The following is a 21,190-nucleotide window of genomic DNA, read 5'->3' as shown; positions in this document are numbered from 1 at the left end:
AATTTCTGTTTTTTTACACAAATAAATGCAAGTGATATCGAAGAAATTTTACCACAATCATGAAGTACAATATGTCACGAAAAAACTCTCAGAATCAGGGGGATCCGTTGAAGTGTTCCAGAGTAATTACCTCATAAAGTGACAGTGGTCAGAATTGTAAAAATTGGCCTGGTCATTAACGTGCAAACCAATTGGGTTGTAAAGGGGTTAAAGGGAAGGTGCCATCAAGAAAAAAAAAAAATTTCAACAACTGAAAAAATTTAAAGTACTAATGTTTTAATTTTTTTAAAAAATATTATCATTTGTTTTTAATGAAGTAAAATATGAAAAATAATTGAAAAAGGTTTTGTATTTCCACTTTTAAACACTAGGGGGAGCAGCAGCTGAAATTTACCATGAAAACCTAGTGTACAACTAGCTAACATTACGACTGCAGTAAATGTGGGCGGGATCTGCTCACATATGTTTGAGGTCGCTCCTCTCTTCCCCTTCTGGGTGTTTGCAAAAGGATAAGAGGATGAAGTTTAGGATCCATTTTGTTCGTGACTGCCACAGTGATACTGACAATTACAGTGTCACCGAGGACGGCCGGCAGCACTGATTCTGTTAGATGGTGCTGCTCGCTACATCATAAGATACGCAGATACTCCCGATGGGGAGTGCATTATACTGTATTGGAGGCAGATGGGGAGTGCATTCTACCGTATGGAGGCCGATGGGGAGTATCGCATAGGACGATGGGATTAGATAAACAAGTCTGGGGAGTATCGCACATTTTGTTGGGGACTGCCAGTGATACTGACAAGTACAGTGTGACAGACGACAGCTGGCAGCTCCGATACTGATAATTGGTGCTGCTCGCTGTGTCATAAACTGGGGTTAGATATGTGGAGTGTATCATGTGTACAATTAGATACGCTTAGGAGTAGCACACACTGGAATTAGATACAGGGCTAAGTGTAGTGTATCACATTATGGGATTAGATTAGATACACAGTAGCTAATGTATGGAGCAGAGTCACACATTTCTATAAGAGCAGTGGTGTAATGCGTGACTATTTATTATAGCGCCATTTATTCCATTGTTCTTTACATGTGAAAAAGGGGTATACATAGCAAGCAAGTACAATAATCTTAAAACGAGTCAGCGACTGGTACAGGAGGAGCAAGGACCCTGCCCACGAGGGCTCACAATCTACAAGGGATGGGTGAGGATACAGTAGGTGAGGGTACAGCTGGTTGTGCAGCGGTATGGTGGAGCGGTGGTTACTGCAGGTTGTAGGATTGTCGGAAGAAGTGGGTCTTCAGGTTCCTTTTGAAGATTTCCACGGTAGGTGAGAGTCTGATATGTTGGGGTAGAGAGTTCCAGAGTAGGGGGGATGCATGGGAGAAAGCTTGTATGCGATTGTGGGAAGAGGAGATAAGAGGGGAGTAGAGAAGGAGATCTTATGAGGATCCGACGTTACCTACACGCAAGTACCGGAGACTAGGCCACAGATGTATGGAGGAGACAGGTTGTGGATGGCTTTGTATGCCATGGTTAGGGTCTTTAACTGTAGTCTCTGGGCAATGGGGAGCCAGTGAAGGGATTAACAGTCGAGAGGCCGGGGAATAGCGGGGGAACAGGTTGATTAGTCAGGCAGCAGAGTTTAGGATATATTGGAGGGGCGCGAGAGTGTTAGAAGGAAGGCCACAGAGCAGGTGGTTGCAGTAGTCGAGGCGGGAGATAAGGACATGCACTAGTGTTTTTGCTGAGGAATGTGCGGATGCGGGAGATATTTTTTGGAGTTGAAGTCGGCAGGGAGTGGAAAGGGCTTGGATATGTGGTTTGAAGGAGAGATCAGAGTCCAGGGTTTCCCCGAGGCAGCGAGCTTGTGGGACTGGGGAGAGTGAACAGCCACTGAGTGGGGGTTGAGTGAGGTGGGGGAAAGATGATGAATTCTCAGTTTTATCCATGTTAAGGTTTAGAAATCTACCAGAGAAGAATGATGAAATAGCGGACAGATATTGTAGGATTCTGGTTAGCAAGGAGTTGATATCGGGTGCAGAGAGGTAGATCTGTGTGTCATCAGTATAGAGGTGATACTGAAAGCCATGAGACTGAGTTATCCCAGGCCAAAAGGTGTAGATGGAGAAGAGCAGCGGTCCTAGGACTGAGCCTTGGGGGACACTGACACATAGGGGGTGAGATAAGGAGGTGGTGTGTGAGTGAGTGGTAGATGTTGAATGTCTGGTCTGTTAGGTATGAAGAGATCCAATACAGAGCCAAGTCTGTGATGCCAAGAGATGAGAGAGCCTGTAGTAAGAGGGAATGGTCCACTGTGTCGAAGGCAGATGACAGGTCCAGGAGGAGGAGGGCGGAGTAGTGTCACTTGAATTTGGAGGTTAGTAAGTCGTTGGTGACTTTAGTCAGGTTAGTTTCAGTGGAGTGATGCGGTCGGAAGCCAGGATTGTAAGCGGTCGAAGAGGGAACATGAGGAGAGGTGGGAGGACAGTTCAAGGTGGACATGTTCCAGTAGTTTTGAGGCATAGGGGAGAAGTGATATGGGGCGATAGCTAGTCAGAGAGGATGGGTCAAGGGAGGGCTTTTTGAGGATGGGTGTGATTGAGGCATGTTTGAAACATGAGGGGAAGACACCGGTTGTTAGTGACAGGTTGAAGAGGTGGGTTAGGGTTGGGATGAAGACTGTGGTAAGGTTAGGGATGAGGTGGGATGGGATTTCGTCAAGTTCGCAGGTGGTGAGGTGTGATTTGGAGAGTAAAGAGGAGACTTGATCTTCTGTAATGGTGGAAAAGTTGGGTTTGGAGAAGGAAAGTTGAGTAGATATGAGGAGGGGCTGTGGGGACTGACAACATCAGACAAAGCTTTTGCTTGAAGAATGAGGCAAAGTCCTCAGCTGAGATGAGAGGAGAGTGAGTAGGCGCTGGGGGGGCGGAGGAGAGAATTGAAAGTGTTGAATAGCTGTTTAGGGTTGTGAGACAAGGAGGATATGAGAGATGAGAAGTAGGTTTGTTTTGCAGCAGTGAGTGTGGACTTGAAAATAGTGAGGGATTGTTTTAATGCGATGAAGTGCTCGTTGGAGTGGGACCTTTTCCATCTCCGCTCAGCAATCCTGGAGGCCCGTAGCAGTTCTTTAGTCAGGTTGGTGTGCCAGGGTTGCCTATTGAATGTGCGAGCTTTGGTATGGTATGGTATATCTATACACTTCTATGGGAGCAGTGGAGTAATGTGTGACCCTGCTCCGTCCACTTCTATGGGTATATATATTATATGTATATACTGCCCCCCATCCTGCTCCTCCTCCTGGTGTATACGGCCCCCCATCCTCCTCCTCCTCCTGGTGTATACGGCCCCCCATCATCATCCTCCTCCTCCTGGTGTATAGCCCCGCCCCCATCCTCCTCCTCCTCCTGGTATATGGCTTCATATATTCAATAAATAGAAAAAAAGAAAAAACTCTTGTACTTACCTTCCAGGCGCTCCCACGCAGAGCTACATCCTGTTCAGGGCATATCAGATGGATGAACTCCCTGCTGTGCCCTGAACAGGTCCAGGTCAGCTGTGATCTGCAGCCTGTACTGTAATACTGACAGGCTGTGATGATCACCGCTCGTCCAGATACTCACCTCACCCGGGACGTCAGCTCCATGGCACTTCCTCTCCCCAGCAGCTTCTGTCATTGCACGCACTGACTGAGCAGTACATGCGATGACAGCGGGAAAATGAAGCCCACAGCATACACTGTGGGCTTCACAAAGATGGTCTCTATCTCTGCCCACAGCTGTGACCCGGACAGCCCAGGAAGCGTGCCCAGGTCGCAGCTAGAGGCAGGAGGAGCAGCCTCTAATGTAAGAGATAGGAGGACGACACCGACCCTGTTTCTTATGGCCAGGGGCTGCCGTAAGGGAGGTGTGTAAGATGCTGCTTAGCTTCTTACACATCCCCCAAATAAAAATAGTAGCCTCCAGTGGCCAATAAAAATAAACTAATAAAGTGGTACATTTAATTTTGTATTAAAAATAATTGATTACATAATCAATAACTATTAATACAAAATTAAAAATCGCAGCATCTTCCCTTTAAATCAGATGTAACCTACCACCAGATGTTTTGGGAATTATGGAATAGTTTATTCTAGAAAATCAACTGCTTTGCTAATTAACTTGGGTCATTTCTGTGTTGATCATTTTGTTTAAATGAACAAGTACTTTGGTTTGTAAAGTCGTACCCTCCGAGTACAATTTTAAAATAGTGAAAATTAGAAATATTAAAAACACACACAAACAAAATCAACCTTTTTTTCAGCTTTTTTCCCTCTTCTTTAGATGCTGGAAGGATCATGGCAAGATATGGCCCATCCACTTCAAAGAAGATACTATTTTCAGAGCGGGTTACGTATGTTAGTGTTGTTGGGTCAACAAGCTCCTGGTACTGATGATTAGTGAAGCCTTCCTGGAGAATTGCAAAACAAGAAAAAAAGTCAGCAGGATATATTTTATGCATATGGTGTAAAGAAGCGCAGAGGTCAATATCACAAACTTTAATGCACTAGGTTACAATAGAGATTATATATATATAATAGAGATCTCTCTCTCTCGCGAGAGAGAGAGCGAGCGAGCGAGCGACACACATATTCATACACACACATCTGTATCTATCTATTAAAGCATACAGGTATGGCACAGTTGTGAAAACAAGCAACACATCACTGTTTTCCAGCTAGTTTCATCTCTTACCTTTACCAAGATATTGAGCATGGCACCTGGATAGGATATGGTCACTTTTGGCTTTTTTGAATTATTGGATTTGATTACAAAGTTCTCAGGAAAACTATTTGGGAGAACACACCATATTCCATCTGTGTCTAATTCCAGAGGTCTCCTATCAAAAGAAAGATACTTTTATCGAAGTTTGGAATAGCAACACAAATATGCAACATATCTAATGGCCGTATGTCAAAAAAAGATTTGTTATCTGAATGAGGCTTGTAGAAATTCTCATACAGGTAGTAGCAACTTCTATACATGTGAAGCAGTTACAGAAATATTTGCACCAATTCTGCCACATATGAGCAGGGCCTACAAAGAGAATTCCCAGGGAGATTCAAGTACACAGTTCTGATAAGGCACCGTACCTGATTAATGTAACACACAAAGGATTTCATATAATTTGAGCAGTAGCATGTTAATGTGAGAGAGGTGGAGGCAATTGAGAGTTTTCTCACCAAATACCGTATTTTTCAGACTATAAGACGCACCTAGGTTTTAGAAGAGGAAAATAGAAAAAAAAAAACGTAAGCAAAAAATGTGGTCATGATGCATTGTTAAGGGGGAGGGGGTCTGCTGCTGACACTGTTATAGGGGTAATGTCCCCCAATTCTGCTAATATACCCCCATCCTGGTATATATGCCCCCCTCCTTCCTGTTATATGTGGCCCCCATCCTAATATGCATGGCACCGCAATCCCCCATCCTGGTATGCATGGCACCCCTCATCCAGGTATGCATGCCCCCCCTTGATCCCCATCCTGGTATGCATGGCACCCCTCATCCTGGTATGCATAGCACCCATCATCCAAGCATGCAAGCCCACTCCCCCCCCCCCCAATCATCCTGTTATGCGTGCCCCCCCCCCCCCCCCATCTTGGTGTGCTTGGCACCCCCTGATCCCCATCACGCAATAAACAATTATACTCCCCTCCTCTCTCCTCCCGACACCCTCAGTGTGAGATGCTGTGCCGGAATAGTCACTGCTCCCCACGCCGGGATTATGTGCGTGGGGAGCAGTGACCATTCATTCTCCTCATTAGCGCGCACACTGTAGCCGCAGCGCGGCTCCTGCTGCAGCTGGCGATCTGTGTACCCGCTATTAAAGACTATGAATATTCACTACAACCCATGGGAGTGGATTGTAGTGTATATTCATGGTCTTTAATAGCGGACACACAGACCGCAGAGCGACAGCAGGAGCCGCACTGCGGCTACAGTGTGCGCGCTATTAAGGAAAATGAATATTCATTGCTCTCCACGCCCATGGACGTGGGGAGCAGTGAATATTAATTTTCTTTAGCAGCAGGCACAGCGTGGGCTGCAACAGGTGGCTCCTGCCTCCTGTGCCCTGCTCATCCCCCGATGCCGCTCCCACCAACCCCCCAAATTTTGGAGGAAAAAAAGTGCTTCTTATATAGTCTGAAAAATATGGTAGGTTTATTACTGATCCACACAATAGGTGATAAGGTATCATCACTGCAAGCCCAATCGACACAAATGAGGTGCACTACTGCTCCACACACACCACACAGGGGACTTTGGGAACCTCATTCTTGAGATTGGTGGGGGTCCCAGTGATCATACGACATCATGAAAAATACGTTCAGATGCTAAGGATCCAAAAAAGGATCCAAGTGTGAAAAAAAAAAACTTTTTTTTTTGTAAAAAGTAAGTGCACTATATTAAAAGAAAAAAAATGAAAAAAATCCCATTTCCGTTTTACTTACCCTATCTGCTCAACCAGCTCCCTTGCCTGAGTGATAATGTTGGCTCCTGTGTAACAAACAATTCCAGCCATCTCCATAGAATACCATCGAGCCCTGATATACATAATAAAAATAAAATCAAAATGTTTTAATATTATATATATATATATATATATATATAAAAAACGACTAAATCAAGAATACAAGTTAGCAGCAAAACAAGACAAAACATACTTCATTTTTAACTTTTCGAGAAATAGTGTCCCTTATTATCTGCTGTCTTTCCCATACAGATTTAGGTGTCATTTCAGAAGGCTTTAAAATATGGCTGAATTTTTAGGGTCCTTATTACCAAAATACTTATATATAAAAAAAAAATAATAATAATAATTGTAGATTTTAAGGAAACTGAACTTTTACCACAGAACCCTAGAACTCTTGTAGGGTCTAGACGCTGTGGCTTTAATATGGACCCTGAAATTCGGGGGTGTGTAGTGTAGCCACTCAAAATAGGTATTGGGTCAAAACTAGCACAGAAAAATAAAATAAAAATGGGCATATTACAAAATTGTGGACGCACATATTGGCTGTCTGGACAACACTACAGTTTACCTTATTCAATGAACACATTTTTTCAGAGACTAAAATAAATGACTGCATTCATTCTACAACATAAAATAGAATGGTATATTCCCGAATGATGTAGAGACAGCTAACTGGCAAGAGAACCATCTAGAATTGCTCTTATATGTGAATTGTAGACATACCCCTTGCGCATGACGTATCCATAGAAGGAGTTCAGGATGCACTTATGAGCCAGCTGCAGGGATTCATACAAAATCTCCATGTTCTTGCAGCGTTTTATTTCGGCAGCATCTCCATTCTCACATGCAGCAGACAATTTTTTCTTCCAAACCTAGGATGGGTTTAAAACACCTTGTATTGAATGAAAGCAGAGGGTGTTTTTTCTATTAATGTCATACACATGTATAATCCAGTAACAAAATCAAGAGAAAAAGTATATTCTAGGGTTCCTCAAACCTTTTAAATTTATTATATATACTTTGCCAGAATTGAGAGATAATTTAAAATACAGAATTCATCGCATTAGCTCTCATTGACTGGTAAGACTAAAGAAATGTTATGTTTGACGATTTGCCAAAAAATTACAAGTGAATTATAAACAATAGGAAACATAATTCTTCTTGTTTTGTTTCTCTACTGCGGTGTTGTCTACAAATGCATAATGGCTACATAGATTTCAAGGAATGCCCATGATATTGCATATTTGCCCCTTGCTAATGTGAAATAGGAGGTAAAAGGTTTTTCTTGGGCGCTTCATTGAGGATACAGGAGATCTCCACTCATCGGGAAGCTGGCACTAAAAATTACAACCAAAATAAAAATTCGGCTCCTCCTTAGCCGGCTACACCAGCCTGCTGGCAAGAAGCTACTCTATTTACTGTAGCTTAGGGTCACATAGGAGGCAGACATGGGTCCGGAGTCCCAGACTGGTTTCTGATTATGTGGTTCATTTTTTTTTTTTAACCTTTTTCTCCTTTCTCCTCTAAAAAGGGGAAACAGTGGAATGGCCTCTGTGGTCAGGCCATATTCCCTCTCGTCTGCATGACAATACCTTTTTGTACCTAGTTGGAATTCATGTACTGGTGCAGACAATTTTACAATTTTTATTCTAGTCCCTTGCCCGCACCCCAGAGTGGCGTGTTGCATCGGCATTCTGATCAATTCCCATGTTTTCCCTTCTTGTGTCATTTCCTTTCTTCTCTTGGCTCCGTTTCCTTTGTGGCCACTTTCGCGGCCCTTCTGGAGTCAGGTTTCAAATCTAGTGCCCTGGCATCTGCTGTGTCTTAGCTAGACTCCTCTTTTTTTTTTTTTTTTTTTTTTTTTTTCAGCCAATTATGCTCTCAAGCAGACTCTCTTTCCACTTTACAGCAGCCCCGCCTCTTTCTCTTCAAGGGGCACCACCATTTTAACTCCACGTCAGCTGCCTCAATGGTGCCCTGTAGTAGATCCACACGTCAGAACCTTGGTTACCACTCTGCTCCTCCCTGCACAGGCAAGGACTCCAGGACTGGTAGGCGGTCTGCCTCTGGGGACCAACGCTGTGGCCTCCAAGCAAGGTTCTCCCCCTCTTGGCATCTATCTTCTTGTTTCTGCTGTCTCCACTCCATGATGTCTGGCCCCAGAGAAGCACTCACACGCCAACAAACCCAGCCCCAACAGATCACACATTTTGGCAAATTCCTGTGAAGTCAACAGGCACGATCTTCTCTGCATGCACCTGCTCAGGAGCCCTCTGTGGACTGCAACAAGAGCATGACCCTCCTCTTCCAGCCCACATTTTGAAGCGGTGGGCTCGGTTTTCCTGAGTTGCCAAAGTAGTTCCTGCCTGGGCAAAACACATGTGGTAAGGCATCTTTTGTGGGGCCCAAAGTCCATGTAGACAAACCCATTGTGGCGATCAGTCTCGTACTTAGGCTCAAGTCAGGGAATGCTGATCTCAATTCCAAATGATCCTTTATGGGCCTTCCCTTCTGGTGTTCTTCATCTGCTCAGTGAAAAGCTTGACAAGATCATTTCGGATGCCACAGGCCATAAGAGCATCCTGTTCCCAGAGTTTAAATCTACACGATCCTGAAACAACCAAAAGCCGCATAAGTTTAACTCCTTTCGTCAGTTGTCGTCCAACTGCCAAGAAAGTCCTACTGCCCTTTAAGAAAGTAAGACAAGCCTTTTCAAGTTGGCTTCCTTCTGGTGTCTACGAAGCCATCCTACCAAATCATCATGAACCAGAAACAATTTTCTTCCCCCAGAAAGGGGCATCCAAACCCGGGAACCTACTTTAGGTAGGTGACTGTCTCCCCCTTTTCTGGGCCGTGTGGCTTCCCTTTCTCAACGACCCTTTGGTAAAATGAAATAGTCTCCTCCGGATACAAAATAGAATTCACCGCTCTTCTGTGCGATGGCTTTTTCTATTCCCGTCCTCCATGGGCGCCATTCTTCACTTCCATTTTTTTCCCGGCCAAGTATTCTCATATCAGGCATTATTGTTATAGTCCCCTCATGAACAATTCTAGATCTTTTATTCAAGTCTTTACGTAGTCCAAAAAAGGATGGCTCCATTCACCCATTCTGGATCTAAAACCCAGTGAATTTCTTTGCTCAGTAGACATCCAATATGCCCATCTCTACATCCCCATTTTTACAGCACACAAAAAGTTTCTCAGATTTGCTGTCAATCAGTCACACGTGAAAGCCGTGGCACGCCCCTTCAGACTAACCACTGCCCAAAGGGTGTTCAAGAAGGTCATGGCCGCAGGCATAGCGCTTTTACTTACCATGGGAACAGAGGCAATTTCCTACTTGGATAACATTTTTATCAAGGCTCCCTCTTACTCAGAGATCCTCAAGAGTCTGCAGACCATGTTGGACACTGTCTTGCTTCAACCAAACAAATTAGTCTCTGATACCGGCTTAATGCCTCATTTTCCTCGAGACGCAGTTTGGCACCGTTCAAGCAAAACTTTCTCTTCAAGAGAACAAAAAGGAGATTTTTGTGTACTCACCGTAAAATCTCTTTCTCTTAGCCTCTAATTGGGGGACACAGGACCATGGGTTATGCTGCTGTCCACTAGGAGGCGACACTATGCTTAATCTGAAAAAGATTAACATTGGCTCCTCCCATGCAGTATACACCCCTGGACGGCATCAGCCATCTTCAGTTTTGTGCAAAAGCAGTGGGAGAAACGTAACACAGATATCATAGTCATACCTATAAAAAGGCAACTATAGATAAATAATATAGTTATGCCTATAAAAAAGGTAACTATATAAGAACTCAAAGGAAAACCAATATGAGAACTCAACTTTAACGGCCCTGAAGGGCAACAGGGTGGGTGCTGTGTCCCCCAATTAGAGGCTAAGAGAAAGAGATTTTACGGTGAGTACACAAAAATCTCCTTTACTCTGTCGCCTCATTGGGGGACACAGGACCATGGGACGTCCCAAAGCAGTCCCTGGGTGGGAAGCAATGGATGAATATCATGTGGGCGGTTCCCTAGGATTGGGATACCGCCGCTTGTAGCACGCGTCTGCCCAGGCTCGCGCCTGCTGAGGACTGGGTATGAACGCTGTAGTGCTTGGTAAATGTGTGTAGGCTGCCTTACACACTTGTTGTGCCAAGGCCTGGTGGCGAGTGGCCCAGGAGGCCCCTACCGTACGTGTAGAATGGGCCTTAATACCTGCTGGAAGGGGAGAATTTTTGAGGCGGTAAGCCTCTTGTATGGTGGACTTAAACCACCTGGCGAGGGTAGCCTTAGAGGCTGGAAGACCCATGCGACCACCTTCCAAAAGGAGGAAAAGAGTCCGATTTTCTGAAGGGCGCAGTCCTAGACACATAGGTACGCAGTGCCCTAACGAGGTTAAGCGTATGCAAAGCCTTTTCCACTCTATGAACCGGAGCCAGACAGAGGGATGGTAAGGAAATCTCTTTGTTGAGATGGAAGCCTGAGACAACCTTTGGGAGAAAGGATGGAACCGTACGAAGGACTACCTTATCCTGGAGAAAATTTAGGAACGGTTGTCTGCGGGAGAGTGTCTGAACTCACGACACTCTTCGTAGTGACGTGATCGCCACAGGGAAAAACCACCTTCTGAGATAGAAGACGGAGTGGAGTTTCCTTAAGTGGTTCAAAGGGTGCTTCCTGTAGTACTGTTAGCACCAGGTTAAGGTCCCACGTTTCTAGTGGTCGATTGAAGGGTGGAATCAAACATGAAACCCCCTGAAGAAAAAGCTCTGACTTGCGGTCTGTGTGCAATGCTTTTCTGAAAAAATACAGACCGAGCTGATACTTGGCTTTTAGGGGAGGCCAGAGATAGCTTTTTTCAATCAGGCCTGGAAGCCAAACTGAGTACCCTAGGAAAGGAATAGGGTAGTGGGGCTTGGTTACAAGATTCGCACCAGGTAAAGAAGGCTTTCCAGGTACGGTAGTAAATCTTGGCAGAGTTTGGTTTCCTTGCTCTGAACGGGCTTGTAATGACGTCTGGCGAAAAACCTGCTTGTGTTAACACCCAGGTTTCAATGGCCGCGCCGTCAAACTGAGGGCTTCAAAGTTCTGATGGTAGAACGGACCTTGTGACAGAAGATCCGGGCGGTCGGGAAGACGCCAGGGAGCGTCTGCAATGAGCCGTACTATGTCGGCATACCATGTATGCCTGGGTCAGTCCGGAGCGATTAGGATGGTTGGAACTCCTTCCTGTTTGATCTTTCTCACCACTCTGGAAATTAGAGGGAGAGGCGGAAAAAAATACAGAAGTTGGAACTTGGCCCAATCCTGAACCAGGGCGTCCGCCGCCAGAGTTCGCTGATCGTGTGATCTAGCCATGAAGTTGGCGACTTTGGCATTGAGGTGAGATGCCATTAGGTCCACATCCAGAGTGCCCCAACGATGGTAGATCTGCTGGAAGACTTCGGGGTGGAGAGCCCCTTCTCCCGAGTGTATTTCTTGTCGGCTGAGGAAGTCTGCTTCCCAGTTGTCTACACCCGGAATGTGGACTGCAGAGATAACAGAGTCCGTTGTCTCTGCCCAGTGGATAATGTGTGTCACTTCTCACATTGCTTGAGCGCTGCGGGTCCCCCCTTGGTGACTGAGGTATGCCACGGCCGTGGCATTGTCCGACTGGACTCTGATGTGGGAAGCTGCCAGTAAGTGCTGGAATGCTCTCAGCGCCGGGAGGATAGCCCGAATTTCCAGAATGTTGGTGGGCAAGTTTGCTTCTGCTGGAGACCATTTGCCCTGTGGTGTAGATATACTGCACCCCAACCCGTCAGGCTTGCGTCGGTGGTCAGGATCTTCCATTGACCTGGGAGAAAGGATTTTCCTTTTGTCAGAGGGGACCGGTTGAGCCACCAATGAAGGGACTTCTCGGCTGACGACTTCAGTTGTAATCTCCTGTTGAGGGAAGGAGGATTCCTGTCGCAAGACCTGAGAATGTCTAATTGGAGAGGTCTGAGGTGAAGCTGAGCAAATGCAACTGCTTCTATTGACGCCACCATCCTGCCAAGGACTCTCGTGGCGAATCGGAGAGATCGGGAGGATTGAATAGCATTCCTTGGAATGTCAAGGATTGGGTTGGTGTTGGTGACGGCTTTGCAAGTTGACTAACCAACCTAGGCAGTTCAGAGTGACGATCGAGATTGAGACGCTGAACTCGCAGTCCCTGAAGGCGGGAGCCTTGACGAGGAGATCGTCTAGGTATGGGATGACTACTGTATCTGTGGAGTGTAAGACCTGCATGGTGGTTGCCATGACTTTGGTGAACACTCTGGGAGTTGTGGCGAGCCCAAACGGGAGAGCCACGAACTGGTAGTGGTCCTGATTGATTGCGAACCTGTAGAATGTCTTGATGAGCAGGTGCAATTGTATGTGTAAGTACGCATCCTGAATGTCTAGGGATGCGAGATATTCTCCTTTTTCCATGGATGCTATGATAAGGCGAGGCGATTCCATTAGAAAAGGACGTACTCTTACATACTTGTGAGATGTTTGAGATCTAGAACGGGCCTTGCTCCGCTTCCTTTCTTGGGGACTACAAAAAGATTGGAGTAAAACCCGTGAAAGCGCTCGGCTGTTGGGACAGGCATTATGACTTGCGCTTGAAGGAGCGAGACCACCTTCTGGTGAGAAGCCTGGGCTTTTTCTAGCGGCTTTTGGGGGCACAGAAATGATGAATCTGTTTGGAGGGAATTCTATTTTGTATCCTGAAGATACAAAAGACAGGCGGGTCAGGGAGCTGGTAACAGGCAGCCAGACTTGGCAAAATAGCTAAAGTCGGCCGCCTACTGGTGGGGACTCCTTTAGAGACGGCGGGCGTTTGATTGGCCTGTCTTTGACCGCCATGTCTTGTCCGACTTTTGGGTCGACCTGGAAACTTCCTTGCGGGTGAAGCGGCTGTTAGTCTGTGCTGGACGAGAGACGGACCAGCCGGAAGAGTTCCGAAAGGACCGGAACCTAGTTTGGTTAAGTTTATTAAAATTGCGTTTTGACTTCAGTTGGGGAAGAAGGGTACTCTTACCCCCTGGGGCGTTGGATATCATTGTGTCCAACCTTTCACCAAACAGTCGACCTCTGAAATATGGAAGATATGTGAGAGACTTATTTGAGGTTGCATCCGCTTTCCATTCACGTAACCAGAGAATGCATCTAATAGTGACGGCATGTGAATGCTACCGCTGCGCATCTTGCTAAATCAAGAGCCGCGTGGATTAGGAAATCTGCCACAATTGCTATTTGAACTGCTTGTTGAGACAGTTCAGGGGCAGAAGCTTGAAGGCTAGTTTGTAAATTGTCAGCCCAAGCTATTATGGCTTTAGATGCCCAAACCGAAGCGAACTCGGGAGCTTGCCAAACCTACCTGCCGATCTGCTGCATCCCTGAGGGTTGAGCTATCTGGAAGAGAAAGAAGTGTCTGTGCTGCCAGCCTGGATACTGGAGGGTCCACTGCTGGGGGTGCATAATAAAGTTGTCGCTGGTGCAGAGACTGTGAGGGCCTGCACCACTTGAGCCATGGATGCCTGCACCTTCCCCGGCTTGTACAGGAGCCTCCAGTGAAAACTGTGGCTCCTGTATGTGCTTTGTCCATTCCTTGAAAGTTTCCTGAGGAAAGGGGTATCTGATTCCCACAAGCTTGCGAGTGGCGAGCTTCTTGTTAGGCTGTAGAAATTGAACTTAGCCGGTTTTGGAGGTCCCTGAGATGAAATTGTTTGAGTGTGTCCGGGGTCGGATCAGAAATGTTCAGTACCCGATGTATGGACGAGATTATGTCCTCCAGTAGCGCTGCATTGCTAGTTGGAGATGGCGTTAGAGATTCGCCAGTCTCCTTATCCGAGTCGGAGTCACAAATGCCTTGTGACTCCTGTGTGTCACTGATGTGTCTGCTAGGCGAGTCAGGATATTTCTCTGGCCGGTGAGCTTGCGACCACCTTCCTGGAGAGGAGAAATATAGTCCCTGTTCCTATTAGGGGACTGTCTAGAAGATCTGGGACTACGGTCTCTGTCTCTGGACATGGATGACCGTGTACTGTGTGAAGACGCAGAACAGCGTGATTGGGTACGCTTGCGTCCTGAGTCTGACCTGGACGTGCCTGGGCCAGAGTGTGGATGGGAGAGACCTTCTGTTTGTGTATGCTTCATAGAAGAAATATGACTTTGCATAGCCTGAAGCAGTTGGATTTTATAGACTGTGACATAGATTGTGACAGCTGAGTGACCGATTCTGGCGTGGCAACATGATATAGTAGGGGCTGCTTGAGACTCTGGCACAGTAGCCTGTATGCAATCCTTACAATGCGGATACGTGTTACCGCTGGGGAGAGCAATGTTACAGGCTGTGGGAAAGCGAGAAGCTGTCCTGCCTGGTTTCGTAGGCTTTGAGCCCAGCATAGTGCACCTGGAGTGGCTATGCCGAGGGGCTGTCTGTGCAGAGGAGGATGCAGTATATGCAGAGTTTCACAGCTGAGGTAAACCCAGGCTGTGCACTTACCCCACCCTTAGTGTGCCCCTGTGAGCGCTGATTAAACCTGGTCCTGTGCCTCCCCGGAGAGCTGGCTGGTCTCGTTCTGCGTGCAGCTAAGATGGCTGCCGACAGCGTGAAGGAGAAGGGGGGCGGGGCACGTGTAACCATAGGGATGCGCGCGCGCTGCAGTTCGGCTCCGCCCTCTGTATGACGCCTGATCGCGTCAAAAGCATCTCCGGGGGGGGGGGGCGTGCCGGGGGGCGGAGAGTGGGCGGCGACTTCGGCTAGGCCGAAGCCGCGGCCTAAATTTAAGATAGTGCCCGAAAAGGGCTCCAGGATAGCGTGGTGGACCGGGGGGAGGTCGGATAAGCACCGGACCCCCCCGGTTCCATAGGCAACATGGCGGTGGGGAGATCGATAAAGGGGGGACTCTGAGGAGGACCTCCTTTTTGCATAATAAAGTTGTCGCTGGTGCAGAGACTATGAGGGTCTGCACCACTTGAGCCATGGATGCCTGCACCTTCCCCGGCTTGTACAGGAGCCTCCAGTGAAAACTGTGGCTCCTGTATGTGCTGCTGGATGACGGCTGCTATGTGCTGCTGGAGGGGTCTGCAGCTGCAGCTCACCGAAGCCTACCTGACGGTGGCTCAACCTAATACCCCCCGAAGGGGGATTAGGGAGGGTGCCGCTGTCACCGTCAGGGGCTTTATCCACCCTCAACTTCTGACCAAGTCGTGGAGAAATGGAGAAGGAGGGGGGTTCTCAACCTCGTACCAGACCATAAGGGCCGGCGAGGGAGCAGTATGATGGCAGCGCCATCTCCACTTCAACCGTGCCCCACAGATGGGGGCAAAGGAAGGAGCCATACCGGGGGTCTTTGAAAAGAGACCCTCTTTTCTTCATCTGTGATCCTGTGCTTGAAGCGAGGAACGAGTGAAGATGAAACGGTGTGCCTCCTACTGACACTAAGCTAAAACTGAAGATGGCTGACGCCATCCAGGGGTGTATACTGCATGGGAGGAGCCAATGTTAATCTTTTTCAGATTAAGCATAGTGTTGCCTCCTAGTGGACGGCAGCATAACCCATGGTCCTGTATCCCCCAATGAGGCGACAGAGTAATGTCAGCACTACAAACCAGCATGTAATCTCTGAGCAGTCCCTTTCCCCTTCGCTTCTGCATGAGTGTTCTGGGCAAGATGGTGGCAGCTATCAATGCGATCCCATTTGCTCAGCTGCATACAAGGTCTCTACAGCTTGCTCTCCTCTCTTGTTGAGACAAAACTGTCTTCTCCCTAGATAGCCTCCCCCTGCGTCAGGTAGTGCCTGATTTTGTGGCAGGCCTTCTCCCTCATTTGTCTCAGTCGTTCCTGCCTGTTCATATACAGATTGTAATGACAGACACCAGCGCAGGGTCATTGGAAGAGTCACAGAGCCCTAGTTCCCATCATACTGGAACGCGGAGCAATAAGCCTGGCCCTGCTCAATAAGCAAGTCCAACTGTTGGACTTGTCAGACTGAATTCAGAGTGGCATCTGCACCACTGTCTGTTCCCCCTTACCGTCTACTTTGGATCCCCAGGACCTAAACTGTGTGCTCAAATCCTTACAGAGTTCTCCTTTTGAACCAATAAAGAAAAATGTCTCCATTTTGACTTTCCTGGAAGGCAACGTTTCTAATTGCTATTGCTTCCAGGATTCACACCTTCACCTCGGCGGATCCAAGTCTGGGCAAAAAAGTGCTGCAAGGGGCAGTCGCTCAGGTTACTACCTGAGGGATTTGCCTTACACATTTATACATTTGCCACCCTTGGGACTGCTTTTGGAAGTCCCATAGTTTTCGGTGTTTCATTGGGGGACACAGCATTCACCATTTTGCCTTTTGTATCCCCGCTGGGCGTGTTTAACCCCTTTAAAGCCCATGACGTACTAATACGCGTCTGTGCCCTGGGACTTAAGAGCCTGACCCGTATTAGTACGTCATATCTTTAAATGTGGCACCGCGACTTAAGTCGCGGTGATCGCATTAAAGTTCCGGCGCCATCTTACCTCTGCTCCAGCCATGTCTGATTGGTGCAATCAATGTCACTAATCAGATGGCTGGGGCACAGCATACACCACAGGGGGTCACAGAGAGGTAACACCTCCCTGTGACCACCCGGTCACCTGTATTCAGGTACTCTGATTGAAGCAATCATTGATGAAATTGATTGCTCCAATCAGTTTACCTGACCGGGAGGTGACCTCCACCTGCCAACACCCTATCATCACCCTGTGACCGCCCTGCAGACCCTCACACTTGGTGAGGATTTCTACAGAGCGGTCACATCGGATGTGTCTGTGCTGGTGTGTCACCCTGGCCTGGATGCCACAAGTGTAATAAAGCTGTGTCTGAGAGCAAGGGGGAGGTTCTCTAGTCAGGGGAACATTAGCATACAGTACCTCCTGTCTCAGGCCAGTAGGGGGAGCAGGCTGCCCCTATAAAAGCTGGTACTGGGGGCAGGGTTAGGGAGAACTTGAAGGCCTGTCTCAGGACTGAGACTTGTCCCAGAGCAGAGCAGGGACAGACAGTTTTGTATTGCACCTAAGAGGAATTGTGGCAGGAGGAGAGCCACAAGCCAGAGACCAGAGGCGAAGAGAGCCTGTCTTGGCAGATAAAAGACTTACTTTACCAGACTTTGGTGTCTGAGGCTGGGAGGATTCTACATCCTCCAGCAGATAACCAGTCCGCAAGGGACTGTATATTCCTTGGCCTAAGAAGCCTGGAGGCCCTGCCACAACCGAAGGGACCAGTAAAGCCATACAAGGCTGGGAGCAGAAAGGAACCCACATCGCAGGCCATACAGGCGAGAATACACGGAAAGCTCGGAAACGTGGGCTGTTACCCTATAACGAGGAGATAGCCAGAAGGAGCGCAGAAAGCACGGTAGGCCTACACCCTCACCCGGACCAGGGCCAATTTCCCCGTTGCTCTCAGACATCCAGGTCCCCTCCTAGCCGGGACCGTTTATGGGTCAGTTTACCTGTTTTAGTAAAGACCCTGGACTGCAACTTGTTGTCTGTGTGCTCCTTGCTCCTCCAGCACCGGGACTCTCACTACCATCACTCCCACCATCCACCACACTGCCCTGGGGCCGCACTCTTCCCGTGGGGAGTCACACCATCCCAGCTGCATATATCATCAGCCCCAGCGGTCAGCCCTGCAGCGGCGGTTCCTAATGACCGCAAATCCACGGGTGGCGTAGTCGGACATAATCAATAGCACATAACGGACTACCACTGGCCTGACCACCCTGAGCCACGGAATCGGGTTGCCATTACTACCCCCATCGTTCCCTATTGCCGGGATCCGAGTGCCCCACGGCCCAGGGGGCGAGTCACTGGGCCTTGTAGTGCCACAGAATATTCTGTGACACCACAAGACCATCTTCTCACCTGTTCCAGTTGCTGCTGCTCCTGGATCTTCTGCTCCTGACCTGCTGTGGTTCCTGCTCCAGAGCCTGCTGCTGATCCTGCAGAGAAGACTTTGGCAAGTCTGTTCGCCCCTCATCCACCCCAATCCCCCCTCCCCGCTCTTTTTACCCCTCATTACCACCATTTTTTTTTCTGCGTCCTGCAGTGGTCTCCAGCTCCGGTCCAGGTCACCAGCGCCGGTCTACTGCTCCGGGCTCCGTCTCCTGTTCCGGTCCTACTGCTGATCCTGCTGACCCCCTTGGTAAGTCCATCTCTGATCTCCCCTCATCCACCCCAATCCCCCTCACTTCAGTGTCCCTGTTAATTCTCTCGCTCCTGGTCTCCAACGCCAGGCTCCGTCTCCTGTTCCGGTCCTGCTGCTGATCCTGCTGACCCCTTGGTAAGTCCATCTCTGATCTCCCCTCATCCACCCCAATCCCCCATCCTTTTACCCCCCTTCCCACCCCAATCCCCCTCACTTCAGTGTCCCTGTTAATTCTCTCGGTCCCGGTCTCCTGCGCCGGGGCTCCCGGTCTCGTCGTGCTGACCCTTTGGTAAGTCCATCTCTCTTCTCCCCTCACCCACCCCAATTCCCCTCCCCACACATCCGTGCGCACATCCAGCGGCCGCCGAGTATTGATCGGTGACATAGTTCACCAATCCACACTCGTGCTCGCTGTTTGCACCACATACAGTATTTCCTTTTCCCCACACACTCTAAATAAAGTACTGACACACACACACTCTAAATAAAGTATTGACACACACACCACATACATAAACAATGTCCCGCTCATCCCAAACTCGCTATTCAGCGGAGGAGGCATATGCTTTTCTTGCCTCCGACACTGACAGCGAGGGCGAGGATCCCACATTTCTTTGTTTTTCTGACTCCTCGTCGTCTTCCTCAGGTTCTGCTGGCCCGCCCCGCCGTCGTCGCAGGAGAGAAGATGATCCAGCGCTCCCCACTACTGATCCCATATGGACCTCGCCCCCCGAAAATTATGAGCCACTGATTCCTGATTTCGTGGCGGAATCAGGAATCAAGTTTGACACCACCGGCCTCACAGAAATAGACTTTTTCAAAGTCTTTTTCTTTGAGGATTTTGTAAACCTCATGGTGGGCCAAACTAATTTAAACGCTCATCAATTTTTGGAACAAAACCCCTCTTCATCATTTTCTAACTGGTCTCCTGTAGACGCAGTAGAAATGATGAAGTTTTGGGGCCTGGTCCATCTTATGGGGATCCTGAAGAAGCCCGAGCTTCGGCAATACTGGAGTGTTGACGTTTTGTATAACACTTCAGTGTTCCGAATGGTCATGATCCAGAGACGCTTTTCAGCCATCCACAAGTTCTTGCATTACAACGATAATGCAAGGTGTCCTGCACGCGATGACCCGAACTTTGATCGTCTTTTCAAAGTTCGGCCGGTCATCGAACACTTCAGCAACAAGTTTGCTGAAGTGTACGTGCCCCAAAGGGACATCTGCGTGGAGGAGTCCTTAATCTCTTTTAAAGGGGCGGCTTGGATTACGGCAGTACCTGCCCAGTAAGAGGGGAAGGTACGGGATCAAGCTGTATAAACTTTGTGAGAGTACCTCAGGGTACACTCACAAGTTTAGAGTTTATGAAGGGAAGGACTCCTGGATTGAACCCCCTGTTCTGGGAGTGAGTGGGAAAATTGTGTGGGACTTGGTGCACCCACTGCTGGAAAAAGGTACTCACCTCTACGTGGATAACTTTTATACAAGTATCCCGCTCTTCAAGTCCCTCTCTGCGCGACGTACCGCAACCTGCGGTACTGTCCGCAAAAATCTGAAAGCCCTCCCAAAGACGCTAATTGGGCAGCTGCTCAGAAGGGGTGAGAGCAAAGCCCAATGTACCGACCACCTGCTGATGGTCAAGTACAAGGACAAAAGGGATGTCCTTTTCTTGACCGCCATACATGGTGATGGCAGCACCCTCAGCACTGTAAGAGGTTCCACTACACAGGTAGCCAAACCAGACTGTGTAGTGGGGTACAACAAGTACATGGGAGGAGTTGATCTCTCTGATCAAGTCCTCCAGCCGTACAGTGCTTTGAGAAAGGCCAAGGTATGGTATAAGAAGCTGGCCGTGCACATTGTACAGATGGCAATGCACAACGCTTTTCTTCTATCACAATGTGCAGGCCAGCATTTCCCAGGGCAGATCCCTCACAGCGAAAAAAAAGGAAAGTCACAAAAGAGGTGCCGAGTGTGTTATAAAAGTGGAATACGCAAGGACACCATTTATCAATGTGACACCTGCCCTGACAAACCTGGCCTGTGTATGAAAGACTGCTTCAAAAGATACCATACTTCCATGGACTATTAAATTAATTTCTGACGTATGACAACCTGACGAACACTACACAGCTGACGCAGTGTTCGTCAGGTTGTCATACGTTAGTTGTGTAGTGTTCGTCAGGTTGTCCTACACAACATTATACAATTCAAAAATCAACTACCACTACCAAAAAGGGGGCACTTGTTGGGCATTTCCACTGTTTAGGCACATCAGGGGTTCTGAGAACGTGACAAGACGCCCGCAGACCATTCCATCAAAGTCTGCGTTCAAAAGCGTCACTCCTTCCCTTCCGAGCCCTGACATGCGCCCAAACAGTAGTTTTCTCCAACACATTGGGTATTTGCGTACTCAGGAGAAATTACACAACAACATTTGGTGTCCAATTTCTCCTAGTACCCT

At 48.1% G+C, this 21,190-nt stretch overlaps 1 protein-coding gene across 1 annotated transcript in view; it reads right to left on the bottom strand.

The window, feature by feature from the left end:
* Nucleotides 1–21,190, bottom strand: part of POLE (DNA polymerase epsilon, catalytic subunit) — a 67,086-nt gene that overhangs the window by 20,927 nt on the left and 24,969 nt on the right. The window contains exons 21-24 of the mRNA XM_073671173.1: nucleotides 7,244–7,392; nucleotides 6,498–6,590; nucleotides 4,738–4,882; nucleotides 4,296–4,453 (exon numbers count right to left, since the gene is read on the bottom strand). Coding sequence (XP_073527274.1) covers nucleotides 4,296–4,453; nucleotides 4,738–4,882; nucleotides 6,498–6,590; nucleotides 7,244–7,392 — 545 coding nt within the window. The remainder of the gene's footprint in view (nucleotides 1–4,295; nucleotides 4,454–4,737; nucleotides 4,883–6,497; nucleotides 6,591–7,243; nucleotides 7,393–21,190) is intronic.

This window comes from Phyllobates terribilis, unplaced genomic scaffold (genome assembly GCF_046119375.1).
Source record: "Phyllobates terribilis strain yellow unplaced genomic scaffold, ASM4611937v1 Scaffold_1__5_contigs__length_1240528914, whole genome shotgun sequence".
Lineage (NCBI taxonomy): Eukaryota > Metazoa > Chordata > Amphibia > Anura > Dendrobatidae > Phyllobates > Phyllobates terribilis.
Note: the sequence above shows the minus strand (reverse complement) of the source record. Positions and strands in the feature narration are given on the sequence as shown.